Source organism: Lissotriton helveticus, chromosome 3_1 (assembly GCF_964261635.1).
Source record: "Lissotriton helveticus chromosome 3_1, aLisHel1.1, whole genome shotgun sequence".
Taxonomy (NCBI): Eukaryota; Metazoa; Chordata; class Amphibia; order Caudata; family Salamandridae; genus Lissotriton; species Lissotriton helveticus.
Window position 1 is genome coordinate 1,412,476,606 of NC_136061.1, and position 24,192 is coordinate 1,412,500,797.

General features: G+C 46.9%; 1 protein-coding gene across 1 annotated transcript in view; it reads right to left on the reverse strand.

Moving 5' to 3' along the window:
- The window catches only part of GLI2 (GLI family zinc finger 2), a 241,577-nt gene that overhangs the window by 23,252 nt on the left and 194,133 nt on the right, over nucleotides 1-24,192 (reverse strand). Inside the window, exons 8-11 of the mRNA XM_078682070.1 lie at nucleotides 15,569-15,700; nucleotides 13,828-13,977; nucleotides 6,526-6,690; nucleotides 5,129-5,410 (exon numbers count right to left, since the gene is read on the reverse strand). Of these exons, the coding sequence (XP_078538196.1) occupies nucleotides 5,129-5,410; nucleotides 6,526-6,690; nucleotides 13,828-13,977; nucleotides 15,569-15,700 (729 nt within the window). The remainder of the gene's footprint in view (nucleotides 1-5,128; nucleotides 5,411-6,525; nucleotides 6,691-13,827; nucleotides 13,978-15,568; nucleotides 15,701-24,192) is intronic.

Below are 24,192 nucleotides of genomic sequence, written 5' to 3' on the forward strand. Positions count from 1 at the left end.
GTCAGACTGATTTGCATATAGCCATGTCTGAACTGGGGTGGCAGAGTGGGCTAAAGAACGGTGATGGATTAAACCCAGATCTTTTGACTGGGTGTGAGTGTTTGATTGATTCAGATGCTCCGTCCATCACCACCCCCTTTTGTACCGCAGACTATTTGCAGCACCCACTTGGTCAGGTGATAGCTCTCCAGTGGTGAAGGTGTTGGTGTATCCTGCCACCAACTGGGCATCCATGATTCAGAAGGATCAGACTAGGTGGGTTTTGTGGTGGAGGAGGGGGCTGTGGCTTGACCGGACTTCTGGTCACCCTTTCCACGGGGTCAGGGTGAACAGTGTCCGCGGCCCGAAGAGGTTGCTGGCCTTGTGGGGTCCTCTGGCTGGAATAAGGCTGGTGCGGTTCGAAGCCCCTTCCGTAGTCACGAAAGGGGAAAAAAGCAGAGCCAGGCTGGGATGATGTGGAGAGGCCTAGAACTTTACCGTAGCCTGCGAGTCCTTAAAACGCTTAAGCGCTGCGTCCACTTTGTCTACAAAGAAATGGGAGCAATAAGATTAGCCTGGCATCCCCCGAAAAGCCAGATGTCCTCAGCCAGGAGTGCTGCATAACGGCCACAGTCAAGGAAATCGCTCTGCCTAGCAAGTCTGTCGTATCTAAGCCACATGGTATGGCAAACTTAGCTGCATCTCTCCCATCTCTAATGGCTTGGAAGAGAAGAGCTCAGTCCTCCTCCGAGACTCTGGGCAGCACTTGCGCAACTGTATCCCATAGAGAATGAGTGTAATGGCCCAAGAGTCAAGCGGTGTATACCGACTGCAATGCTAGGCTGGAAGAAGAAAAGATTTTCTTACCAAAGCTATCCAGCCTTTTGGATTCCCAGTCCGGGGAACAAAATGCATTGATGACTTTGTGTCTTCCTACCTCTGCAGTTCCGTGGAATTTCCAATCCAGTCCAGGTTTTCGCAATCGCTGCCAGATGCTGCGCTCTGAGCAAGTGAGAGGAGGTGGAAGACGTTGCGCCGCTCCTTGCTGCTTTCACGCTGTTTGACCCTGCCGAGCCCTTCAAGGCACTGCTGAGCTCCATTGAGCCCTCCCGGCCCCGTAGCCCTTGTAGCTTGTGGGCTCCTAGAATTTGTTCTGGTGGGACTTTCAGGACTTTTGGGTCTGCCAGTGTACCCTGTACGGGTAGCGCATAGCAGGTGCACTGTGTGACGCAGGGAGCGGCGGCACGAAGAGCGAGAATGAGCCAAGAGGAGCCGGGCCGAAGTGTGAGCAAAAGGTGAGGGAATGAGTGGGAGCCCACGCCAGTAAAGGCTCCGTATCAATCACCCTGCAACAGTAATAGCTCTCGACATCAATCTCCTTGACCGCCCTAACAGTCCCGACTACCGGTGCAGATTTGGACGAGAGGGTCATTGCAGGCACCCGAGTGGAAAGGGTTTTGGCAAGCACAGCTGCCTTTAGCACGGCGCAAGAAGTGAGAGTGGCCCTAGGCGGTATCGCGCAGGCGGCCTGATTAGATCAGGTGCAGCCTGCGATCCGGCCTCGTGAGACCCGCTGGCTTCGCCGCTGCCTTTTTCCCTTTCTTGTTACCTGCATTTTCCTCGATCAGACCAGCCCGCCATCCTGGAGCTTCTGGAGTAACAGCAGGGGGCCTAAGCGATTTCCTTGCAGCTCCACTACTACTACTACCACTGTTCCTCCGCAGGATTTCACAGCCTTAAAGAAATAATGTCAACACCTTTAATTATCTTCATCTGTCGAGTCAAGCTACAACTGTCAGCTCCATCCGCCACCTTAGCTCTTAAGGCGGGTAGAGTCAGGGATCCAGGGTGGACGGATAGACCAGGGTTGTTCTAACATGAACTCGGTCTAGAACTTGCTCTAAACTTGTTGCACTACCATCTGCATTTGTTGAACTCTAGTAGTTCCGGTAGTTTTGCCACCACAGCCCCCACTTGGAAAGTTAAAGGGGGCCCAGTTAGGCACAACTGAGCCGTCACAGTGCTCAGCCCTCAGCCCATAGCCTCTTACAGCCTCATACAGCCTCATACAGTCCACACAGATAAACCAACTGACGAGTCGGACATCAGTGCTGTGAGCCATGAGATCGGGCAGAGTAAGAAAAGCCCCAACAAAACTAAAACCACAGTCACAATCTAAAGCAACCAAACGGAAGAATGAGGGCAGGAGAGGTCCAAGAAACACTAGCCCACTGGATCTTCGCCCTGATAGTCACAAGATAAAACGTGAAAAGTTTGATGACACGCAAAATAACTTGACGGCCAATACAACTCTCAGTTCTCAGAGCAGTTTGCATCCTAATGAAGCTAACAACAATGTCTTCTTACCCTTGGAAGGCAGTAATGCAGCAGCAAGGGGCAACGTAGTCAGCACAAGGCTGGGTCTGGAAGAACAGGATCTAACAAGGGCAGAGGGTACACCCCCAAGGAGGAACCCTTGTTTCTTTCAGCCTAAAATATACACAAAGTTTTCCTTCCTGAAAGATCCCGGAACAGTAATATTCTCAAAAAGTTCCACAATAAAAGGGTTGCAATCTCCTCTTCTACTCCTAGCTCCACACAGCCTCGACCAAAAATTATATTCACTGGCAGCGAAGGAAACCGATGTACAAGTTCATCCTAATGGCAGACTTCAAGTAAGTCATCAACACAAAATTAGGGGGAACTACGACGTAAGGAAAGCAGCCGAAGAATCAAATGCACCATGTACAAATAAGGAGTATGATTGTAACCAATTGTAACACCAATTTGCATACCAGAAGGACAACAACAATGAGCATGCAACCTCCTTACAAAATAATCCATCGGTTAGTTTATGCAACGCTCAAAGTACTAGCTTGCATTCTCAACTACTCAGGCCAGCATCCGAGGATCCAATAGAGTCAGTAACTTCAATACCTGACCAGCAAAGGAGACCAACATCAGGTTCAGACCCTCAGAACCCTCACCCCTCCCCTTATATTCCCGAGACTACTCTAGGCGAGGGCGCTTGCCCTAAAGCTTCATCAATGCCTTTCACTGGCGATAGACCAGTTGCAGGAGCATAAACCAAGGGAACCGGCATTACAACTAAATAACTCTCTCCAACAACCCTCATCATCCATCAGTTCGGATGAAATATTGCCTATGGCAGCTCGTCGGCATCTGGCAAACCTAATGAAACATCACATTAAGTGCAGGGACAGCTGCCCCCAAATGAAGATCAGTCTGCTTTCAATGGTGACATGTCCTTCTTAGCTTCCCAAGAATGGGAGGAAGTAGTCGCTCATCTTCCAAAAATTGCACAGACAGGAAGAAGCAACATTAGTCACAATAACAAAATTCTAATTTGGGAATCGTTACTAAGTACAATGCAATATTCAACTGCAGCTTTGCAATATCAATCTCACAAACTGGACCTTCAGCTCACAGTTCTACAAACTCTAGCTGACTTCACTTCAGGGATTGACAGGAAGTTGGGTGACTTGAACGGCTTAATAAAGAAAGGGCAGGAAGTGAACCTCTAAAATACAGCCTGTGCAACAAGAATGTTCTTGCGCCCCAATAGTGGATACATTACAAATGCTCCCAACACTATTGGGTGATCTGCTGACCGCCCTGAAACTAACAGTTATAACGCAGAACACTGATAGTAACGACAACTTGACAGCAGACGAGACAGCACTGGGCCCACAACTAAAAGGGCCGATACCATCAAGCAGCAAATTTTTATCAGGAGAAAGCAGTCCCTCACAAGGCATTAAAACCGGATCATTAAACAAAAATGATTTACCAAAGCAAGCAAAAAAGGAAAGGTAAGAACAAGAAACCAACAGTCCAGGTCCAATATTCGGCCACCCATCTCCAACCTGGCTCAGCCACAATTGATCTAATAAGCGATGAAACATTAGACTCAGTAGATCCAGCACTGGCAAAATGCATGAAGGTCTTGACCAAAAGACCCAATTCCCCAAAGCCGCAGCAAAGGAGTTCTTGCCCCCCAGACAGCGCTAGCAATAATCAAGAGGATGACAACGAATTATTAGGGCAATCGTCTGGCAGTATCTCTTTTTTAAACCCCTCCATTCAGGGGAAGCATCTGGCAAGCACTAATACAAGGCAAGAGCCACCTACTACTATCTCAGACAGAAAGGCGCCTATTGAAGGAACATAAGTAACAACATCAAAGTCAGGCTCAGACTCACGGGATGCTCAAAAAGACCGTCCACTACCCTCAAGGCAAAATCATGAGCAAGATGCCAGAACGTACGACACAGCTCATTTCTCATCTGACCAATTGATACTTCCACATAACAACCACAACCCAGAAACAACCAAAGCATATTCTCCTCATCAAGGGCTTTTTGTCTACACCACACATAACAGCACAGGTTCACTGTACCAAAATCGGGACTCATTTATCCACACAGCAACTAGCAGTGATAGCACACAGCCTTAAGTTCAGGACTAAACCAAGGCAGAAGAGGGAAAAACTATAATATTCCATCCTCATTATAAATCACGTGTCGTGTGGACATATTGAAAAGAGGGAACATTTTACGGCTTTTACATTCCAAAAGGAGTCGACAAAAAGTCTGTCAAAAAGTGACAGGGGGTAACTGTCTTCAACGGATCTGCGCTGGCTGGAGCAGAAAGAAATGAACTGACGTCAGCCTGCCGCGGTGGGACCTATATACGACACAGACGATGACAAACCTGATGCCGACGAAGTCACGTGGAGTCGGTCGATGACACCTATCGGTGCGCGCACGGGTACTGTTATGAATTTTTTTTCCAGATCCAGCCTGGAATGGAATCTGCCGCTAGATGCCTCTATCAGATGCTATAACACACAAGATGCCTTAAAAACAACCAGCTAAATGTTGTTTGTAGACGAGGCCTAAAAAACAGTTGCCAGCAATATAAATCTTGTGCCTACTATGAATCCTCCATTCAACCTCTTCAGTGGATCTGTCACAATTATATCATTACAAGTATTCCCTGTAAGGAGGAACAGTAACACCTACTATCACCATGTGCTAATGGCTCAATAAAACTCTATTAACTGATTTCGAAATACAGTACTGGTAGTTTGTATTGCATTATAGGACTGTTCGCTAGTTAATCTTACCATGGTGTTCTCAGTTTTTATTGTCTTGACCTGGAAACAGTCTTCCAGGCTGCTGCTCGTGCTGTGGGTGTCATGGTCCTCCCCAGAAAGTTTGCCACTATGCTTGGCACTTGCCTCGTTGTCCCCATTTTCCTTTGGTGGGTTTGTGCGCGGGTGTCCTTCGTTTCGCTGTTTTTTTGTGACGTGCGCTTCGGGTCCGTGGACGGTCTTGACGTGTTTCCTGAGAGAGCTGGGGTCCGTATACCTCTTCGTGCATCCGGGGATTTTGCACACGTATGGTTTCTGTCAAAGAAGCCAAGACACATTTAGTTGTAATTACTATGACATACATAAATAATAGGTGCTCCAGAGCCTACCACATAAACAAAGATATAGCACATGCAATCAATTAAATTAAAATAAATTACTGTCTATATTCATGATTTCAAGGGACACATGAGGTGACAGGCGAATAACAGCCAAGACTAGAGATTAAGGGGTGTAGAAGCTATACGATGGTCCAAGCAATGGGAGTACCAGTTGTTGAGAATGTTGGACATGTGATATAGAGAGGAGCAGCTGTAGAGAAAAAATTACGTACTCTGTCAAATGAATGATCAGTTCCAACTCCATTACAGGGAGAACAACAAGTTCCAAATGTTTACACACCACAGAGGCAGAGGACAGGCGCTCAGCTTTTTCACAAATGCTCCCAATTTCAGTAAATGATGTAACTGAGCAGAGAATTAAGTGGCCTGCCCAGGATGACACAGTTTGGGTGTCAACCGATGTATGGAACCGTCTTTTCCCTCACACAGCCTTTGCAACACAAAATGGCAGGCTGTGCGAGGTAAATAAAAGTAAAAAGTACTGAACAAAGGGAATTGCAAGTCGCACTTGTCATTGTGACTTGCAATGCACACTTTCCACATAGATGGGACTCGTAAGGCAAAAGGGATGATAAAGCGGCATTCTTCAATGTGACCTGGAAGGCTTGCAACAGTGATTTGATGTCGCTCTTGAGGGGTGTCTCACTTACGCACAGTGGGCTAGTTACTTTGTATGTGATGACTGAGTGATTCTCTTTCATGCACTGCAGGAATAGAGCCCTCCATATTGCTTTAATGTGGAACCTCTGTGAACCAACCCTCCCAGGCTGCAATTTACAAAGCCAAATTGTGCATGAGCAAAACGCACACACACACACACACACACATGCACCACACAGAGAGTTGGGCTACTGTTCCCACTGCTTCATCTGGTTTTTTTTTCACTTGTTTTCTTTAAATAAAAGCCTTGCTACAGATGCAAAGCTAATGTGGTCTGGCTTTTCCACAAAACAAACAGTACCCGACCGCCTTATTCTCGCTGGTCTAGTCTACGGGGCTTGTAAAATCTAAGCTGTTACCACAACGTACCTCGTTGGAGTGAGTCCGGTTCTGGTGCTTGGCCCGATCGGAGGCGTTGGAGAAAGCCTTGTTGCAGGTCTCGTGCTCACACACGTATGGCTTTTCACCCGTATGAGACCTCAAATGCGTTTTCAAGTTCTCCAACCTAGAGTAGGCCTTGTAGCAGCCCTCGAACTGTAAAAAAAACAAAAAACACAAGCGATGAACAGGCTAGTTTTGCATCCAACACTTAAGGTTTTCAAATAAAGTTTATATTATACAAGCTCCATTTTAAATAAAATAGACACCGTTAACTTCACTAGAACAAATTTGCCACTTGCTTCTACTTTTCAACCCAAGCCCTCTTCTTCACCAATAACAGCTTGGACGGAAATAACCCTAACAAGAGCTTGAAATTGAAATATAAAAGTGCTGGCACTCCCTGTCTCAGAGTGCCTGTTTGCTGCTCAGAAGTGCTGGTAGTCTCCCATTAAAAGCATCGGAGCAGTGCAGAAAAGTGCTGGTGCTATCCACTACAAATTAAAGAGGAGCAGGTGCTGAGTTTCTGAGAGTACTTGCCCATTTACAGCACTGTCTAGAACTCTTCTCTACTTAGGGATATCATTTAAGCCCTAACCACCGATTTCAACCCTTGAGGCCTGGATACAGTGCTTAGTTTGAGCCAGTGGTTTCAGGTACTCAGCACCAGCACTTATGTCAGTCTGCCACATAGTGGCGCTGTTTGTCTAAATTAAAGATAAAAACAACAGCAGTTGTTTAAAATTAATACAATATACATTAAAAAATGACTAATACCTGCTGCTCAAGACTTAGGGGGTCTAGAATAGTATGTATGAATCGTCACACTTGTAGGGTGTGGTGGTTAGTAGTTGCATTGGTATTGTCATTTGCGTTGCTGGCAAGGGGTAGTTTAAGCTACCCCGATATCCTGACAAAGACCCTGGCACAAATGTAAAAAAAAAAGCAGCTCTGTATGGATAGAAACTAATCTAAACACTGACCCTATAAATGAAAGCTTTCCAGCGAGATGGTGAGAGTTCATCCTCACTGCTGGCATCTGCAATAAACTCCAGGTCATGAGTTTGAATTCTAGCAAGTCCGACTCACTCTTCCATCCTTTTAGACAGGTAAACCGAGTACCTAAACTGGCTAATTGTAACATCTGTAACTCATAGAGCTTAGAAAAGGAAGACATGCAGTATGAAGCACTGTACAAAAACAAAAGTATTATTAGGAACTATTGTTAGTTTTTGGAGCTAAGCGTTTGGAATTAATCATGCTAACAGGTGGCAAGTTAGTTTGGTGTGAATTCTGATGATGTCATTAGAATTTAATCATGAGTGACACTTCTTTTACTTCTGTGATATTGGTGAAACTGTTATTATGGATATTGATGCGTTTATTCCTAAAAATGAACTATCATCCTTAGTAATAAAGTCACCAGTCCTGAACTCCACATCTACCTTCGACACGCAAGTATGTAGTCAGGCAGGCCCTGCAACCTTGGTCTTAGATCCCTGATTGATGGGCCACCGGAAGGGTGATGCATTGCTGACAGCCAAACACACGGGTAGTAAATTCTTGATCAATCCCACAGAATGGCGCAGCGATATCACATTGGTCAGGGGCGATTGCCTCCAATAAAGCACACGTAACCCAAGTGGGTACGCGTGCTTCGGAAAACACCATGAAGTCAGATGCCACATGAGTTAGGCACATATAGCCAATCAGGGCCTAACACATAGAGTGATCACGCGCTCCACATGCTGGACTTCTGGACACATTCACCACTGGCCACACTGTGTCCACGCAAGGTCGAAACTCACCTGTAGTCACCGTCCGACCATTAATTTGACTTTAACCCGTTAAGTGCGCCAGTCGGCCAACAGTCGTCGCGAGCACTGCCTCAAAATGACCAGGGCCTGGGACAAAGAGTCCCGGATGCTATCCTCTTGTGATTGTTTTGATGCTGAACACCAACGTTGGATACTCTTGATTGTCCTTCATTCCTCTTTCTTCCACCAACCAACACTTCCTGTTTCTTTATCTCACTCTTGCAGGGTTTTATTCACAACTTCTTCACTTTGTCACTGTTGGCTTGTATTTTTCTTCCTCCTTTCTCACTTTTCTGCCATTCTCTCTCTTGCTCTAAGCCACAATCAAATGATGAAAAATAAGTCCTGGTGCCCAGAATTGAGTGACAGTGCCCCCGCCTGCATCCTTCAGCACACATTAAGCTCAGCCAAAGCAAAATGGCTATTGCAAAATCTTGCTGGTTGTAAAGTGTCTCTAAGGTTAAATCCAGATAATGCTAAGGGGAAAGAGGCACTCAATTTTCAAGATGGATGGGTTTAAAAAAATAACGTTAAAGGTCATAGGGCATCTGGTGTGACCAATGGCTGCTGCACCCTGAAAGTGGAAGAGCGGGGTGAGCCACTGGATTGTACTTCTTTTAGCAAGGTCTTTCTGGGCTAACATCAGTGTTTTTAAAAAAGGGCAAAATAAAAAAGAATCACGAGAGGCACTTCACGAAAACCTGGGACTATTAATCTTTTCGAGCAATCTTGTTTTTTACCAGCATGGAAGGGTCATAGATAGGTGTTAATTATTTTGTCTACAAAAATCTAATTCCCAGCAACGACAGTCATAATTAATTTCACTTAGGGTTTCAACATCTCTACCAGATTATAAAGACCAACACGATCCTAAATCAACAACTGGCTAATAGATATATAAAGAGCAAACACCAACCATGTGGTGGAACACAATACAATGACGAATAAAAAAAAATGAAAATGAAAGTGAAAACCTCACAGGAGTAACACAAGAGTCATTCATAATATATGACCAGCCTTTTTCTCCTCATAAGCGTTCATGGAAGAGAACGAGAGCATTCTACCTCACCAAATTTCGCTCTCCGTGCCCTGAGCGCTACCTCCTTGAGCTGTCCCTGTCTATCCTTCCTGTGCCAAGAGGTATTGACACCTTACACTCAGGGACGTCTGCAATGCTCATCCCTTAATTTTGTGAGGTGCACCCTGCAGTGCTTAATTTTAGCCGGTGGTTTTAGGTGCTTGGCACCGGCACTTAATTGTCTGTACCTGCACTTTGTATAATCTAGAGATGCGCAAAACAGCAATTGTTTATTTATTCAGTATGCATTAAAAACAACTAATACCTGCCGCCCAAGCTCATTTTATGGCTTTGGGGGATGGAATATGCTGAACTGTCAGACGTGTAGCAGTGTGCTGGTTAGTATTTGTGTAGGTACTGTCATCGGCAACGACTACAGTGGCAATGGGTTGTTCAAGGTGCAGAGGCCTCCACACTAGAACCCTGGCTCTTATTTCTTTAGAAATTAAACACTGGTACCCTGGATCCCACTGTCCTAATGACACATCCTGTAGATACTGTAATTAAAAAAATGTCAGACAATCCCGATCTTCAACTTTTTTACTGGCGTGTTCTGCATGACAGGAAATGGAACCCTCTCAATGTTCATTATGTTGTCGTCTGGCCTGGAAAGATTACACACATTGCAAATTTGCACATGCAGAAGATATCACGGGAACCCAAATGGGCGGGGGTGCACAGATCTCACTAAATTATACAAATAGACCGATATATGCATATGTAGTGTTTAGGAAAAGAACTCGATGATAGCAGGAAACCTACACTTTGAGCTGCGCTGCTGAGGGAGCATTAGTTGAAGGAATAATTTGTTCATGTTTGCAGGGGGTAGGCATTGGCATTTTTGGGGAACAGGATCTATTTTTCATCATTACACTTTGACTCAAAGCATTATTGGGAGAAAGACAGGAAAGGGAGAACGAAAGAGGAAGAAAAATATAGGAAAAGTGTGATAGCGGAAGAACGCAGCGAAGAAAAATAAGTGGAAGGAGTGAGTTGAAGAGACAGGAAGTGCAGGGTGGTGGAAGAAGGAGGCAGGAGGAGGAACAAAGACTAAGCAGCATGGCTGACAATCCCATCATTCAGAAGCTGCGGTGTCAGGCTTGGAAGAAAAGCTTTGAGACGCTGCACTATTTATTAAAGAAATTAAAAACAGAATATTACCACACGTCCCACACGGGACAAACAGCAAGGAAAGGGCAGTGGTCACCTTTACATTCACATTACTGTGTTTCACCCAAGAAAGCGGGAGATGAGTATTTCCTTATTGATGCATCGGTGAACATTCAAGAAAACATAAGCAGATTCAGATCAGAAAGGAGAACCCAAGAGTGATTGGGTTCTTATGCTCAGCCACAACAAGTGGAAGAGGACAGTACTTCTGTCCATACCGTGTATTAGCATATATGCCACTGTCTACCCTTCCTCGCCTTTTGCCGAATAAAGTTACCCCATTCACAAGTAGCAACCCTTTCTTCTACTAGTATTTTAACAGTCAAGTTATAACACTTGTAAACTACACTATTATCCAGAATTTAATTGGGTGGCAATGGAAAATTCCCCAGTTTTTGCAGGAGGTGCTTCCACAGGTGTCATTTCCTGGCTAGCACCCTGGAGGAATTCTACAGGCAGTGTCAAAATCTTAACCCCATCAAAGTACAGTCAGTGTTTGTGAGTTCTAGATATAAAGTGAGATTTAGGCCAATGAGAGCAGCATGGTTTTGGAGTCTTCCGCGTTCAGCACGCAGTTATAGGAAGTCTTGCCCACAAACCCAAGGCTTGCAAAGTTTGCAGATGTGATCCATTATTTATTTATTTATTTATTTCAAAGGTTTTATATAGCGCTGCTGGACCCTGGAGTATCAGAGCGCTTTACAACAGAGTTAGACACAATAAGATAAAATAGCAATATATGCAGAATTAGCAACAATATACAGTATTGCAACAAGTATATGATAAGGGGGGAGTGAGAGACAGATAAAAATAAAAAATAGGCGAGACAATTAACAGGGAAGATAATGTTGGATTCAGACAAGGTGGGGGTACAAGAGTAGAAAGAGTGGATGCTAGGTACCCCAATATTTGTTGAGGAGAAGTAGTTTGAGTTCTTTTTTGAAAAGTGAGAAAGAGGGGTTGCAGCGAAGGTCTTTGGGGAGTGAGTTCCAAATGGTAGGAGCATTACCAGAGAATGCACGGGATTGAGTTTTTTGACATTTAAGTCTGGGTGGGATCAGGAGAAGGGAGTCAGTGCTTTTCAGGGACCTGGTGCAGCCTGCTTTATCTAGTTTTGTTGCAAGGTAGACGGGGGTGTTTTGGTGAAGAGCTTTGTGGGTGATACAGGCCATCTTGTAAGAGGATCTTCCTTCAATTGGGAGCCAATTAAGATTTTTGAGGACAGGCGATATGTGGTCAAATCTTTTACAGTCGGAGATAAGTTGGGCAGCTAGATTGAGGACAGATTTAATCGGTGCAAGATGGGTATTAGGGGTGCCGGCAAGGGTGGCGTTACCATAGTCAATCCTGGAGAGGACAAGCGATTGGACAACGATTTTGAAATCATCAGCTGGAATGAAAGGTTTGATTTTCTTGAGGTGGAGAAGGGTGAAAAGAGCACTTTTAGCGGCATTTTTAATGTGGGGGATGAGGTTGAGATTCTGGTTGATGCTAATGCCAAGGGATTTAACAGAGTTAGAGGTGGAGAGGGAGCAATTGAGAGCTTTGATATCATCGATCCAGTTTTGGATGGGAAGGGTATCATGAGACAGTTGCGCTAATGGGACGGCATCATTTTTCAGCAGTCACAAAGCACCAAGTGACCACACAGTGATTTTAGATCATAACTGCCAGGTCCTTGCGAGAAACATTAGCCCACACCACTTGCCAACAAAACTAGCCTTTTTCTTCGGACTTGGCATGCTCAATAATGACTCTAACCGGCTAAATGTCACATCAACTGAGGTTCTGAGCACCCAAAAGTCATCTATGATGTATTAGCACATGCTTTATAAAAACAATTTTGCCTTATGACTCTACCCTCCAGCTCAAAAACGTTAGGAATTCCTCCCTCTTCCAAAAGACATTCATGCCCCTCCTCCTGGCCCAGCCCAACAACACTCCTATCTGGGCATTTATGCTAATGGCTAAGTTACCAGCATGTTGCTAAAACTCCTGATTCGTGTGAATTACTTAGTTGTTGGTCAGTATACCTATAAAAAAATATTGCCTGTCATAAGTATCATGGGCTATATAACAATTACAAAACTAGCACTCCATTGGGTGCAGGTTTTCTATTGACATCTCCACTGGGGTAATATGTTGTAAACGATATTTAGGACACAGTATTTTCGTCAGATGACATTTAGCCCACAGTACTCCGGTACCATATCAAATTACTTTATACCTTTAACTCTGGTGTTTCAAACCATGACGTCAAACACTGGAATCCTATCATGTAATATGTAAGATATATAACGGATGGCCTAGTATTATATTCTTATAATTCTGTCTCAGCAATCTGATGACATTCAAAAACCAATTCAACCCCGATCCAGTAGTTTATGGTGTTGCGAACATCGTAACTGACACATAAAGGACATTTTAGTACCATAAAGCAATACAGATGCCCAAGTCTGTTGTGCGTGTGCATATCTCTCCTGTGAGGGTGATCCTGAGAGTAGTTTGCACTATTCAGTTATTTGTCCAGTGGATCTGTTACATACATTGAATTAAAGTTACACTGCACAACGAGGGATGACCACTGCCGATTTTTATCTCAGCTGCAGTACAACGTAGGTGCAGAAGAACTGGATTGATGTCACATTTTCAGGATGATCACTGCTCTCAAGAGTTATGTCCATGAAGGTTCATTGTATGTAAATGTACCCCATATGGACATCCTGTAAATCTGTCAGGCGTGCCTCTGTCTTGCACCAATGTTCAACACCCATTTGCTACCATCATATTTCCTTTTATGACTTTCATTTTTTTATTTCAGAATAAAAACATTAAATCGTAACATATGCCAACACGTGCATGACATTCTTAAACATAGTAAAATATATATACAATATGTCCAACAGAATAAAAGTGAATGAACAACAAGAGGGCGTTAAATATGACGCAAGGTGCATTAAGGAGCTATAGTTGTGCACACAGCAGCGCACTTGTATAGGCCGTTCAAGACACCGGCTGCCAGGTTCGCTCACAGCTGCGGTCTCTCTTTAACCTCTGTGTCCCCAGTGAGGCCGCCTGCAGTAACAAAGGCCTGTTAGCGCCATTCCCTGGAGTACCTCGGTAGGAAATGTGCTGTGTGCACAGCCGAGCGCCGCGCAGGCCATTCCCGGGCTACAGAGCAGTGCAGGCCCGCACGACCCCCACCCTCCCACCGAGACGTGCGCTTACCGTGCACTTGTGCGGCTTTTCCCCCGTGTGCCGCCTCATGTGCACCACCAGCATGTACTGGGCCTTGAACGGTTTCTGCTCCCTGGAACACTCCTGCCAGTGGCACACAAACTCCTTCTTCTCGCCATGGATGTGGTCGTTGTTGATGTGCTGCTCACAAAGAGACAAAAGAAACACACACTCGAATGTGAGACACAACGAGAAGTTCATCCTGCTCAAAATGTACTTGTAGTGTAATGTAGAACAGACACTGTGCATTCCAAGCCCATGGTGCCACGTTTTGTATAGATGTTACGGTATTTAAATATACAGAACATACCTAACAAGGGTAGCGGAATGCTGCACCATGTCAAAGGCAAAGGTACAGTCAAGGAGTGCTTGGAGGGGTAGCAGAGTTTTGTGAATGTGGGCTGTTTCTTCGTTGTGATGTCGTGTTCTTCAAAGAAGTGTGTATTTATAGATCTTTCCTAAATCCGAGAGGTTTTGGTGCGGCCCTAATTGACGGAAGCATTTTGTGACAGATCCTGGGTGCAAATCTGGAGAAGGCTCGATTTACTTGCACTATGTCTCCTGACTGCTAGGTTCATGGTGTCACATGGAGGCCACTGCTGGCTCTAGTGATCATAAGGCTCCTTAGGGTGTTGTCACTGGTAGTAACAAAGTGTGCTGACACCGAGCGTCAATACGCTTGCTGATGTGGATGATTACTGGTAGTGCTACAGATCATCATTAGGGGAACTGTCACTGAATATCAGTGGACAAGGTGTCACTGAGGGTAGCTGTGTCCGGTGGCTCAGGGGACCACTGCATCCACAGCAGGGACAGTTTAACTCCCTTGGATCCACAAAGCCTTTCATCATTCAACAATTGATGAAATGACCACTCTTTTGTACTACTCAGCAGGGTGACAATAAACATCAATTATCTGTCAACAGCTCCAAGAGAACCCAGTGGCAGTGAATTTGCAATCTTCAAATGTCCCTGTTAGAATCACCTGGTGCTGCAGACGCTGATGGTAACTAGAAAAGCGAGTCGTGCGCCAGACTAAAGGCTGACACCAAGGGTCACCAAGGGCGCTGACACTCATGGTCACTGGGATGATGACACTGATGAGCTCTTGAATGACTGACATGGACATTTGGCAGCTGCGACTCATCATCACAGAAGGTGCCAACATGGAGAACCACAAGGTGCGCTCACACTGATGGTCAAGACGACTTATGAAGCAATGACATTCTCGCGCCTGCCACATGGGACTTTCACGCCCGAAGGGTGTAATCACACATATCGATCCACGGCTTTACTTGAGAAAGGAGGCAATGGGCTTGAAACATAAAGAAATGTTTCAAACTAATTAAAAGTGGAAGTGGTATAAGGTTTTGCCCACCTCGTTAGATTTTGGGCCAATTACTGCACCTTGAATAATCACACTAGTAAGCTTCCCTTTGGTCGTGTTCATCCTGCATTCAGTCCACATTTGAGGGCAATAATGAAATGCTAATGAAACTATACATTTCCTATCCATCAAATTCATGTTTACCTGAATAATCCAAACAGCATACAGAGCAGCAAGGGAAACAGCAGGTCATGTTTCTTTTATAATTTACAGTTGCAGAGAAGTTACTTCTGTGTTGTAGTGTAAGCATTTTCTGTCTGGCTATTTGACAAGTGCCTCTGTAGAGCAGATAGACGGTCTAAAAGGGGATGATTTACAGCCTTTTTGTGCCCAGAGATGACTTACGTGCACCAGTTGCTCCTGAGTGTCGAACTCCTTTTCGCAGCTGTCCCAGTGGCAGTCGGTCTCGTAAATAACCTCGGGCTCCTGCTTGCATTCATCTTTATCCAGATCCTCTCGCAGTTCCGTCAGGTGCTCCTGGTGCAGAAAGACAACAGTAAATTGCGGCCTCTCAAATCCTGTATCCCATTTTGATAACCAGTGAAATGTGTGCAGTGCACTAAAAGAAAGCAGTCGAATGGCCCAGTTCCAAACACAGTAAGCGTCCACTACCTCAAGCAAGTGAAACCAGAATGGACATCTCAGCGTGGAGTGATTTGTCAAGCCGTTCATAGACATGACTGCGTTATCCATTCGGGACCCAAGAACAACAGTATTAGGACTCTGTTGGATGAATGCTAACATTATTGACTCGATAATGCTATAGAATAGAAGGAGCTAGTGCCATCTGTTGCTTCCAGTGGCTGTCATTGACAACCTTCCTGGGATTCTACCTAGTATATTTTGTATAGTAAACATCAAAGTCAGAATATCGAGGGTACTAAATATCGGAGACAAATTATTTAAAAAAAAAATATTGACAGGTAAGTCTAGATTTTCTATACGTAACTTCACATATCTGTATCTATGCAGTACATATCATAGCTGAAATTCTGCTCTCAATATTCTTATATGCCGATATTCAGAAGCAAAATCCAGAGAAGCAACAAAGAACCCCAGTCCTAGGGAAATGCCAACATTTTCTGACAGGCTAATGTAGCTCAAAGGCAAACCATGGTCAAGGTGCTGCTGTGTTCACAAAGATGGCTGCAGTACTGGTCAAATTTACATGGCACCCACCCAACCACTCCCTTTAGCAAATGCTTATGAGTTAGCCAAACAACGGTTAGGAAATACCGAAGATTTAAGAAATAAATGCAACACCTTCCAAAAATCCAATCGCGGACATTATCTCCATGATAAGAATCTCAAGACCCACCAAAATAAACTGTCTCCCTGATTCTTTGCCCATATTTGCCCTAATTCTTTTCTCAGCCATGGGTAGTGGAGTAAAAATGAGTAGAAACATTTTGTTCAGCACAAAAATCCCAAAATTAATTTATCTTATTATAGTATGTAAATGGTCAGAAAATGGGTGTGTAGAGACTTGGGAATGCTGGTGCAATCATTCAGTGGAAGCTTTTTTTTTTTTAAGAAAAATATCACATTGCTTTAATCTGGGAAGAACACCTCAGAAAAGGGAAAGCCAATTATGCCAGCAAGGTTGTTGATTAATATTGACCAATTAAGAAAAGTGAGAACCCTTCCATGAGGATGTAAAACTAGATAGGCAGGTTCCTAAAACAAGTTGTATTCTTTAATTTACCTGACGCTGGAGACAATCAGGAAGTACAACTTATAAAAAGAATTCCGAATTTACATTGGAAAAGAAGGGGGGACCCAGGGAGAGCCAGGCGCGAGCTGGTCTTTCCCTGGGTGCGTTCGCGCGAGCAATCTGGGAGAAGGTGGAGCTGATTAGGGGAGTTCATAAGGGGAGGTCAGGCTGGCGGTTGGGAATTGCGTAGCGGGAGGAAAGGGAAGGGAGGTTCTTTTTGCCCTGCTCGCTTACTTGTTATCTGTCCGGGGGCCATGGAGGAGGCGGCGGAGGTTAGGCGGGCTGTCCAGACGCTTTGCGCCGCTGGACGCGAGGACCTCCTGCGGCCCGGAGTGCCGGCGGAGGCGTGGGTAGGTTTGGCCCGCCCCCCTCGCAAGGCTGCTGAGGGCGTGTCGCGGGCGGTGACTGCCTGTTTGTCACCTGACCCGGACGAAGATGACGACGGAGAGGCTGCCATGCCGGCGGCTTTGCAGACGCCGGCCCAGGTTCCCGCAGACTCGGGGCCCCCGCCGGTTGACCCAGGCGCCCGCCAGCAGGTATGTCTTTTACCTTTGGGAAGTGCTGGCTTGCGTGGGGCGCCCGGGGGGAGGCAGGGGCGCTCTGTGGGCCGGCAGGCCCAGCGTTTGGTTGGGCCCCCTCCTGGCAAGACCAGGAAGTCTCCTGTTGTTTCTGGGACTAAGCGGGGACGGAGCCTCGACCCTAAGTGCCTCACCCGGGCCCATGTGACTGCTACTGTTCCCGGGGGCCCCTACCCTTCAGTGCCTGGTTTGACAGACGGGGCTTCGCCCTATTTGTGGGTCAATGGGCAGTGCTACCTGCTGTCTCCTGCCACCCCTGTGCTGGGTCAAGCCCTCCACCCTTTACCCAGTGATTTGGCTCAGGGCTGCCCAGACTTTGGGCCCGCACCTGCTGCGCTGCCCGTTTTTCACCCCTCGGGGGCTTCCCCCTCGGCCACTGACTTTGTCAACTCTGGTGGTGTGTCCCCCCCCCCACTGGCCCCCAGGTCCATGGCTCCTGGTTCTGTTGGCCCCCCTTCTGCTTCCCAGCAGTCCCAGGTTTCTGGTGGGCTGGGTTTGGACCACTGGGGGGCGCCCTCAGTTCCCTGCCAGGTGCTGTTCCCGGCTCCTCGGGTGATGCCAGGTGCCTCCCAGGGTGGTTTGGCGGCCGGGTCGGGTGGTGGCTCTGGGTTGGTGCCGGTTGCTGGGTCCTCGTTGGGTGTTCCCCTTGCCGCTGTGGGGGGGGGGGCAGTTTTGCTGATTCTTCACATTCTGGCTGGAGCGGCCGCAGTTTTCAGGTTGTTCCTCCAGCTGGGCGGCTGTTGACTGGTTCTACGGGCTTGGGAACTGTCCCTACGGCTGTTTCCAGTGGTGGGAGCACGGGAGAGTTATCTGGAGCGGATCTCTCTTCTGCAGTTTTGCGCGCGCGGAGTTTTCATGACGTTGACTGGCAGTTTTATGATGGGGGAATTGGTGATGGGGCGCTGCCAAGTGGCAGTGCACAAGTTTCATTTTCTGGAGATGCTTTATATTTGGATATACAAGATGATGATTTGGAAGAAGGGGAATTGAGGGACAAGGATGTTGGGCTTTTGGCAGCACGGGCCCAGAGGGGTGGGATGGGGCAACCCCCTGTTTCTCGTATCTTGCAGGAGTCATGTGCGGAGCACGCAGCGGTACGGGCGGCAGCGAGGAGTGGACCATCTCAAGGGGATCATGTTGATTTTCAGCAGAAGTCGGCACAGTTGCCAAAAGGTAAGGATGGCTGGTGGGCCGTGTGGAAACCAAGGGAGAGTCTCCCTGTTAAGCGTACCAGATCAATCGGTACAGGTGATGGGGTTATTGGTGAGCGAGTCGCTCTGGCACCGAGGCTTGAGCGGCCGGTGATTTTGAATGTTTCTAATATGCAACCTACAGGGGAAGTTTCTACTGTTGGGGATGGGGTGGCTGCTACAAAACCTGTTACGAAGGATAGTATCCTGCCTAAAAGATTGCCTTATTCTGGGGTGGGGATGCCTTTGGGGTCCCATTTGTCTGAGAAAACTAAAACTCGCATCTGGAGTGGTGAATTTGTGGATGTGTTTCGGCTTCTCCATAGAGATATCCAAGCTAAGGAAGGGTCGAAGGAGGAGGAATTGGAATTGGCTCGGAGGCCTCGAGTCCCGAAGTCTATTGAGAACTGGACTTCAGCCTTTTTTCATTTATGCCAGCGTTTATTGCCAGCGTTATCCGGGTAAGGCGGTGGACATGTTTAAATATGCTGATGTCATACGTAAAGCTCATAGTTATTTTGGAGGCTTTGCCTGGTTGTCGTACGACGAGGAGTTCCGGGCCCGTATGAGTGTTTTTCCAGAGCGTTCATGGGGTGAGGTTGATGCGGAATTGTGGCTCCAGTGGATGGCATCTGCTCACCCGCCCGCTACGACCCACACAGCTAGCGGACAGCCGGTGCATTATCGGCCCTTTCCATTTCGCCCCGCTCTTGCTGGGGCGGGGGTTTGGGGCAGAGGACAGTCCTCCTCCTCTGGCGCGTGCTGGCATTTTAACAGGGGTTCGTGTAACCGACCAGCATGCAGATATAAACATGAGTGTGCGCAGTGCGGGGGGAGACATGCTCTCACCCAGTGTTTTCCCGGTCAGCGTTTTGGAGACCAGGGGAGGGGTTCCGGGGGCAGGGGACAGCCTTCTCACTTTGTCTCAAAGGGCTCCTACTCCTATTAAACTGGACGTACTTGATTTGTGGTTGGTGGATTATCCTGATTTTGAGGCTGCTAAGATTTTGTCCTGGGGTTTCAGAGTAGGTTTCCGGATTGGGTATCAGGGCCCCCGTTTGGGCAGGTGGTCTGACAATCTCAAGTCTGCCAAGGAGTCCCCCCAGGTTGTGCAAAAGAAGTTGGATGCTGAGCTTGCGGCGGGCAGGATTGCTGGTCCTTTTCTTAGCTGTCCTCTCCCTGATTTGATAGTCTCTCCGCTGGGTGTGGTACCAAAGAAGGCGGCTGGGGAATTTCGCCTCATTCATCATCTTTCTTGGCCTGAGGGTGCCTCCATCAACGATTTCATTGACCCGGCTGATTCTACAGTGACATATGCTTCCGTGGACGACGCCTTGCGGCTCGTTCGCGCAGCAGGTATTGGTGCCTTGCTGGCGAAGAGTGACATTCAGTCAGCTTTCCGGCTTCTGCCCATTCATCCTTGGGATTTTGGTCTCTTGGGTATGCACTTTGGTGGTTATTTCTATGTGGATAAGGTGTTGCCAATGGGCTGCTCGGTGTCCTGTTCCCTCTTCGAAACCTTCAGTACATTTCTGCAGTGGCGCTTCACTTTCATCAGTGGCCACGCCCTGGTCTGTCATTACCTTTGTGATGTATTCCTATAGGTTCTGAATCGATCCCCCTATTCCTGACCCTATTCTAGTTAAACAAACCAACAAGTTAACTAGCAGTCAGCCCATGAGGCAGAAAACCCCCATGATGCAGATACCGTTATCTGACGCAGTCACACTACGGCACAGGAACGTGTTATCTGATTAGGTCATAACGCTTGCGATCTAATTAGACAAGCGATATTCCTCCAGCCCCTGATAAGGCATACGGAGTTCTCATAACAAATCAAACCTATGACAACCTGGGCAAAACCCTGCGGCCATTGTTTTGATTTCACCGAGAACTTCAGTAAAAGAAGGTGCTAACGAGCAAGTCGTATGACATCCTTATTGACGTATCTATGTCCATCCTTACGTCAATCTCGGCACCTTAAAGGTATAAATATTACCGATCTTGCCCTATGCAAAACACACGCGTGGTGACGAGACGGAGCAGCCATACTTGCCGAAGCCAAGAGCAGAGCAGACCCCGCTGGCAGCAGCCCCGCCTTCCTGACGCGCTGAGAGACGCGCTGCTTTCTCCTGCCGAGAATCCAGCACCGGCGTTTCTGGGCAGCCCTCGCAGGCAGCCTGGAATATCGAGACCAGAGAGAGAGATACCATTCCTCATTCATCCTAACTTCCAGGTACAGAACTGAATAACCCCTCACAGAGAATTCTTTAGTTATTCACTTGGCAAAAACAAACTTAACTTAAACTGTAACTTTCTATTCCCGCCCACGTATTAGGCTTAGGTCAGGTACACGGGGTAGGCGTATTTAGAAACACCAGTTGAGTACGTTTAGTCAAATGTATATGTGTATGTAATATATTTTATTCATTTTAAAACATCTTATGGCTTAGAAACCATATCAATGTTTTTATAGTATTATTTTATACTATTGCTTTTAATGTATGCACTTTACTTAACTATAAGTATTGCAATAATATCGATCCATTTCTCTTGTATGAGAAAAGAGACTGATCAATAAATAACACCTTTTTATTGAACACGCCCGTCTCTTCCTTTTCTCTACAATCTGATGAGACTAAGAATGCACGTACTGACTGAGTAAAATAATTTGCCTTTTGTTCACACGACTCTCGAGATTTACTCTTGATTAGGGGAGAGCAAAGTTGTCATGTTCTATGGTTGTCAGAAACTAAATCCCTTCTTGTCTAATCAGGGAAGTTAATTCCTCCTTGAACATTCGAGAAAGTTTCTAGTGAACTCTGAGCTAAGCTGGCAAACCCAAAACTTTAAGTCTAGTATCGACAGTAGTAGACCTAGTTAACGTCTGGTCTAGGCCTTTACTATTGTAGGTATTATTCCAATGCGCAGAGCCTATTGGGATGATAGGAACTACACTACACCTTGATGACTTTCTTTTCATTGGTGAGGGTCAGTCTGGGCTGTGTCAGTTGGCTTTGGATATTTTTCAGGCTATGTCAGAAGAGCTGGGCGTTCCTTTGGCGCCGGATAAGACCGAGGGTCCGTGTACCTCTCTGATTTTTCTGGGGATTGAAATCGATACCCTGGCTATGGTGGCACGCTTGCCGGCTGACAAAGTGCGGGAGATGTCTGATTTCATCAGGTTGGTGCTGGGCAAACGCAAATTGGAACTGCGGAAGGTTCAGAAGCTTTTGGGGTATCTGAATTTTGCGTGTCGGGTTGTTCGAGCGGGTAGGACGTTTTGTAGACGTCTTGGCCTCGCGATGTCCGGCGCCAGCCTTCCTCATCATCGGGTGCGCATTACCACAGCTGTCCGTGCCGATTTGAGTGTCTGGTTACGTTTCCTGCAGGATTTCAACGGCGTGTCCTTGTTTTTTGCGGATGAGGACATTGTGTGGCAGGTGCAGCTTTTCACGGATGCATCAGGAGCTAATGGTTTCGGCATCTTTTGGGAAGGACGTTGGTGCGCGGCTGGCTGGCCGGTGCATTGGCGGGAACAGGGTCGCAGCATTGCGTTTTTGGAGCTCTTCCCTTTGTTGGTCGCTCTGTACATCTGGGGGGAGGAGTTTCAGAATCGTTCTGTTTTGTTCCATGTGGACAATATGGCTGTAGTTCACCTTGTTAATAAGCAGAGGGCCCGTGATTTGCGTGTATTGAAGCTCTTGCGCGCTTTCATGTTGCAGTGTTTACAACTGAATATTGTCTTTAAGGCTCGGCATGTTCCAGGGGCCACTAATTGCATCGCTGATTCTTTATCTCGATTTCAGTGGTCCGAAATTCCGCAACTTGGCTCCTGGGGCGGACCTAGAACCGACGGCGATCCCACAGTACGTATGGGCATTGGGGGATTGAGGGTACACCACTTGGTAGAGAATTCAGTGGCTGCATCCACCCGTCGTAGTTATTTGAAGGCCTGGCAGGAGTTTCTGCAGTTTGGTGATGAGATGGCGGGTACAGTACGGGCTGTGTTATCTGATGAACAATTCTTATTGCAGTTTCTTTTGCATTTGGCGGACAAAGGCCTCTCCCACACGACCATTTCGGGCAAGTTGGCTGGGGTGTCTTTTTACGGGCTGCTTTGGTGGGGGAGGGATCCTGTTGGGGGGGTGTTGGTTCGGAAAGTTTTGAAAGGTTTGGGTAGGCTTCAGGCTGGTGCGCAGAAGCTGCGGCAGCCGGTGACCTTTGATTTGCTTCAGCTGCTTTTATCACAATTGGAAGTGTGCTGTTATGATGCATTTGAGTGCCAGAAATTTCGTTTGTGTTTTGTGTGGTTATTCTTTGGGGCGTTTCGGGCCTCTGAGCTGCTGGGTTTGAGAGATAGAGTGGGTATGACCAGCAGTGAGGTAGTGGTGGAGCATGACAGAGTGCGTATGTGGTTGCGTATGTCCAAGACGGATCAGATGGGGAGGGGTAAGTGGGTGTTTTTGGGACGGAGCGGTGTGTCTTCTTGCTGCCCTGTAGTGGAATGGGAGGTTTTTGTGTCTTCCCCTCACTTTGCTCCGGGGGCCATTTTTTGCCATGCTGATGGCAGCCCCATTATTGTTTCGCAGTTGTTGGCTGTCCTACGCAAGGTTTTGTTGGGTCTGGGGCGGGATCCTTCTCAATTCAGGACCCATTCCTTCAGGATTGGGGCAGCGACAGAGGCCGACAGGTTGGGGTGGGATTGGTTGCAAATTCGGCATATTGGGCGTTGGCGCTCAAGATGTTGTGAGAAGTATGTGAGAAAATAGATCGTCTTTGCTTTGCCTAACATTTCTTTTTCTCCTAGGTCCTTGGCCCTCGTTCGCTGGAGCAAAGAGGAGGGTGTGGATTCTTGGTCACTCTTTTGTTAAAAGGGCTGCTGTGGCCGCTGCACGTCAGCTTTTTGGTAGATCTCTTGGTTTAAGCAGTCTGACACATGAAGTCTCCTGGCATGGCGCAGGGGGCATGCGCTGGGGAGGTCTCTTTCCCGCCTTGGCTTCTTCGGTTTCAAGGGGTTGGGGGGGCCCACCGGATTTACTGGTGCTGCACCTGGGGGAAAACGACTTAGTTTCTCATTCTGGTTTGACTTTGCTAAAATTAATGATACAAGATCTCGAAGTCATCAAGACCACATGGGTGAGCACCATGGTGATATGGACTGAGTTCGTGCCTCGATTGACATGGAGTGGGGCGAGGAGTTATTCAGCCATGGAGAAAGCCAGACGCAAAGTGAATCGAACCATGCGACTTTTTTGTAACCATTTCTGTATATACAGTTTGGCTCATCATCATCTGAAAGTTTCAGAAACGCATTTATTCTGTGAGGACGGTGTCCACCTGTCTAAATTGGGCATTTCGTTTTACCTTTTGGAGCTCCGGGATTTGATAGCTAAAGTTCTTCAGGTGCAGTTGTGGTGTGCTCCTTCCCTTCCTCCTGGTCCTTGAGTGGGGCAGGAAAACGCTAAAGGTTTTCCTGGGTGGCGG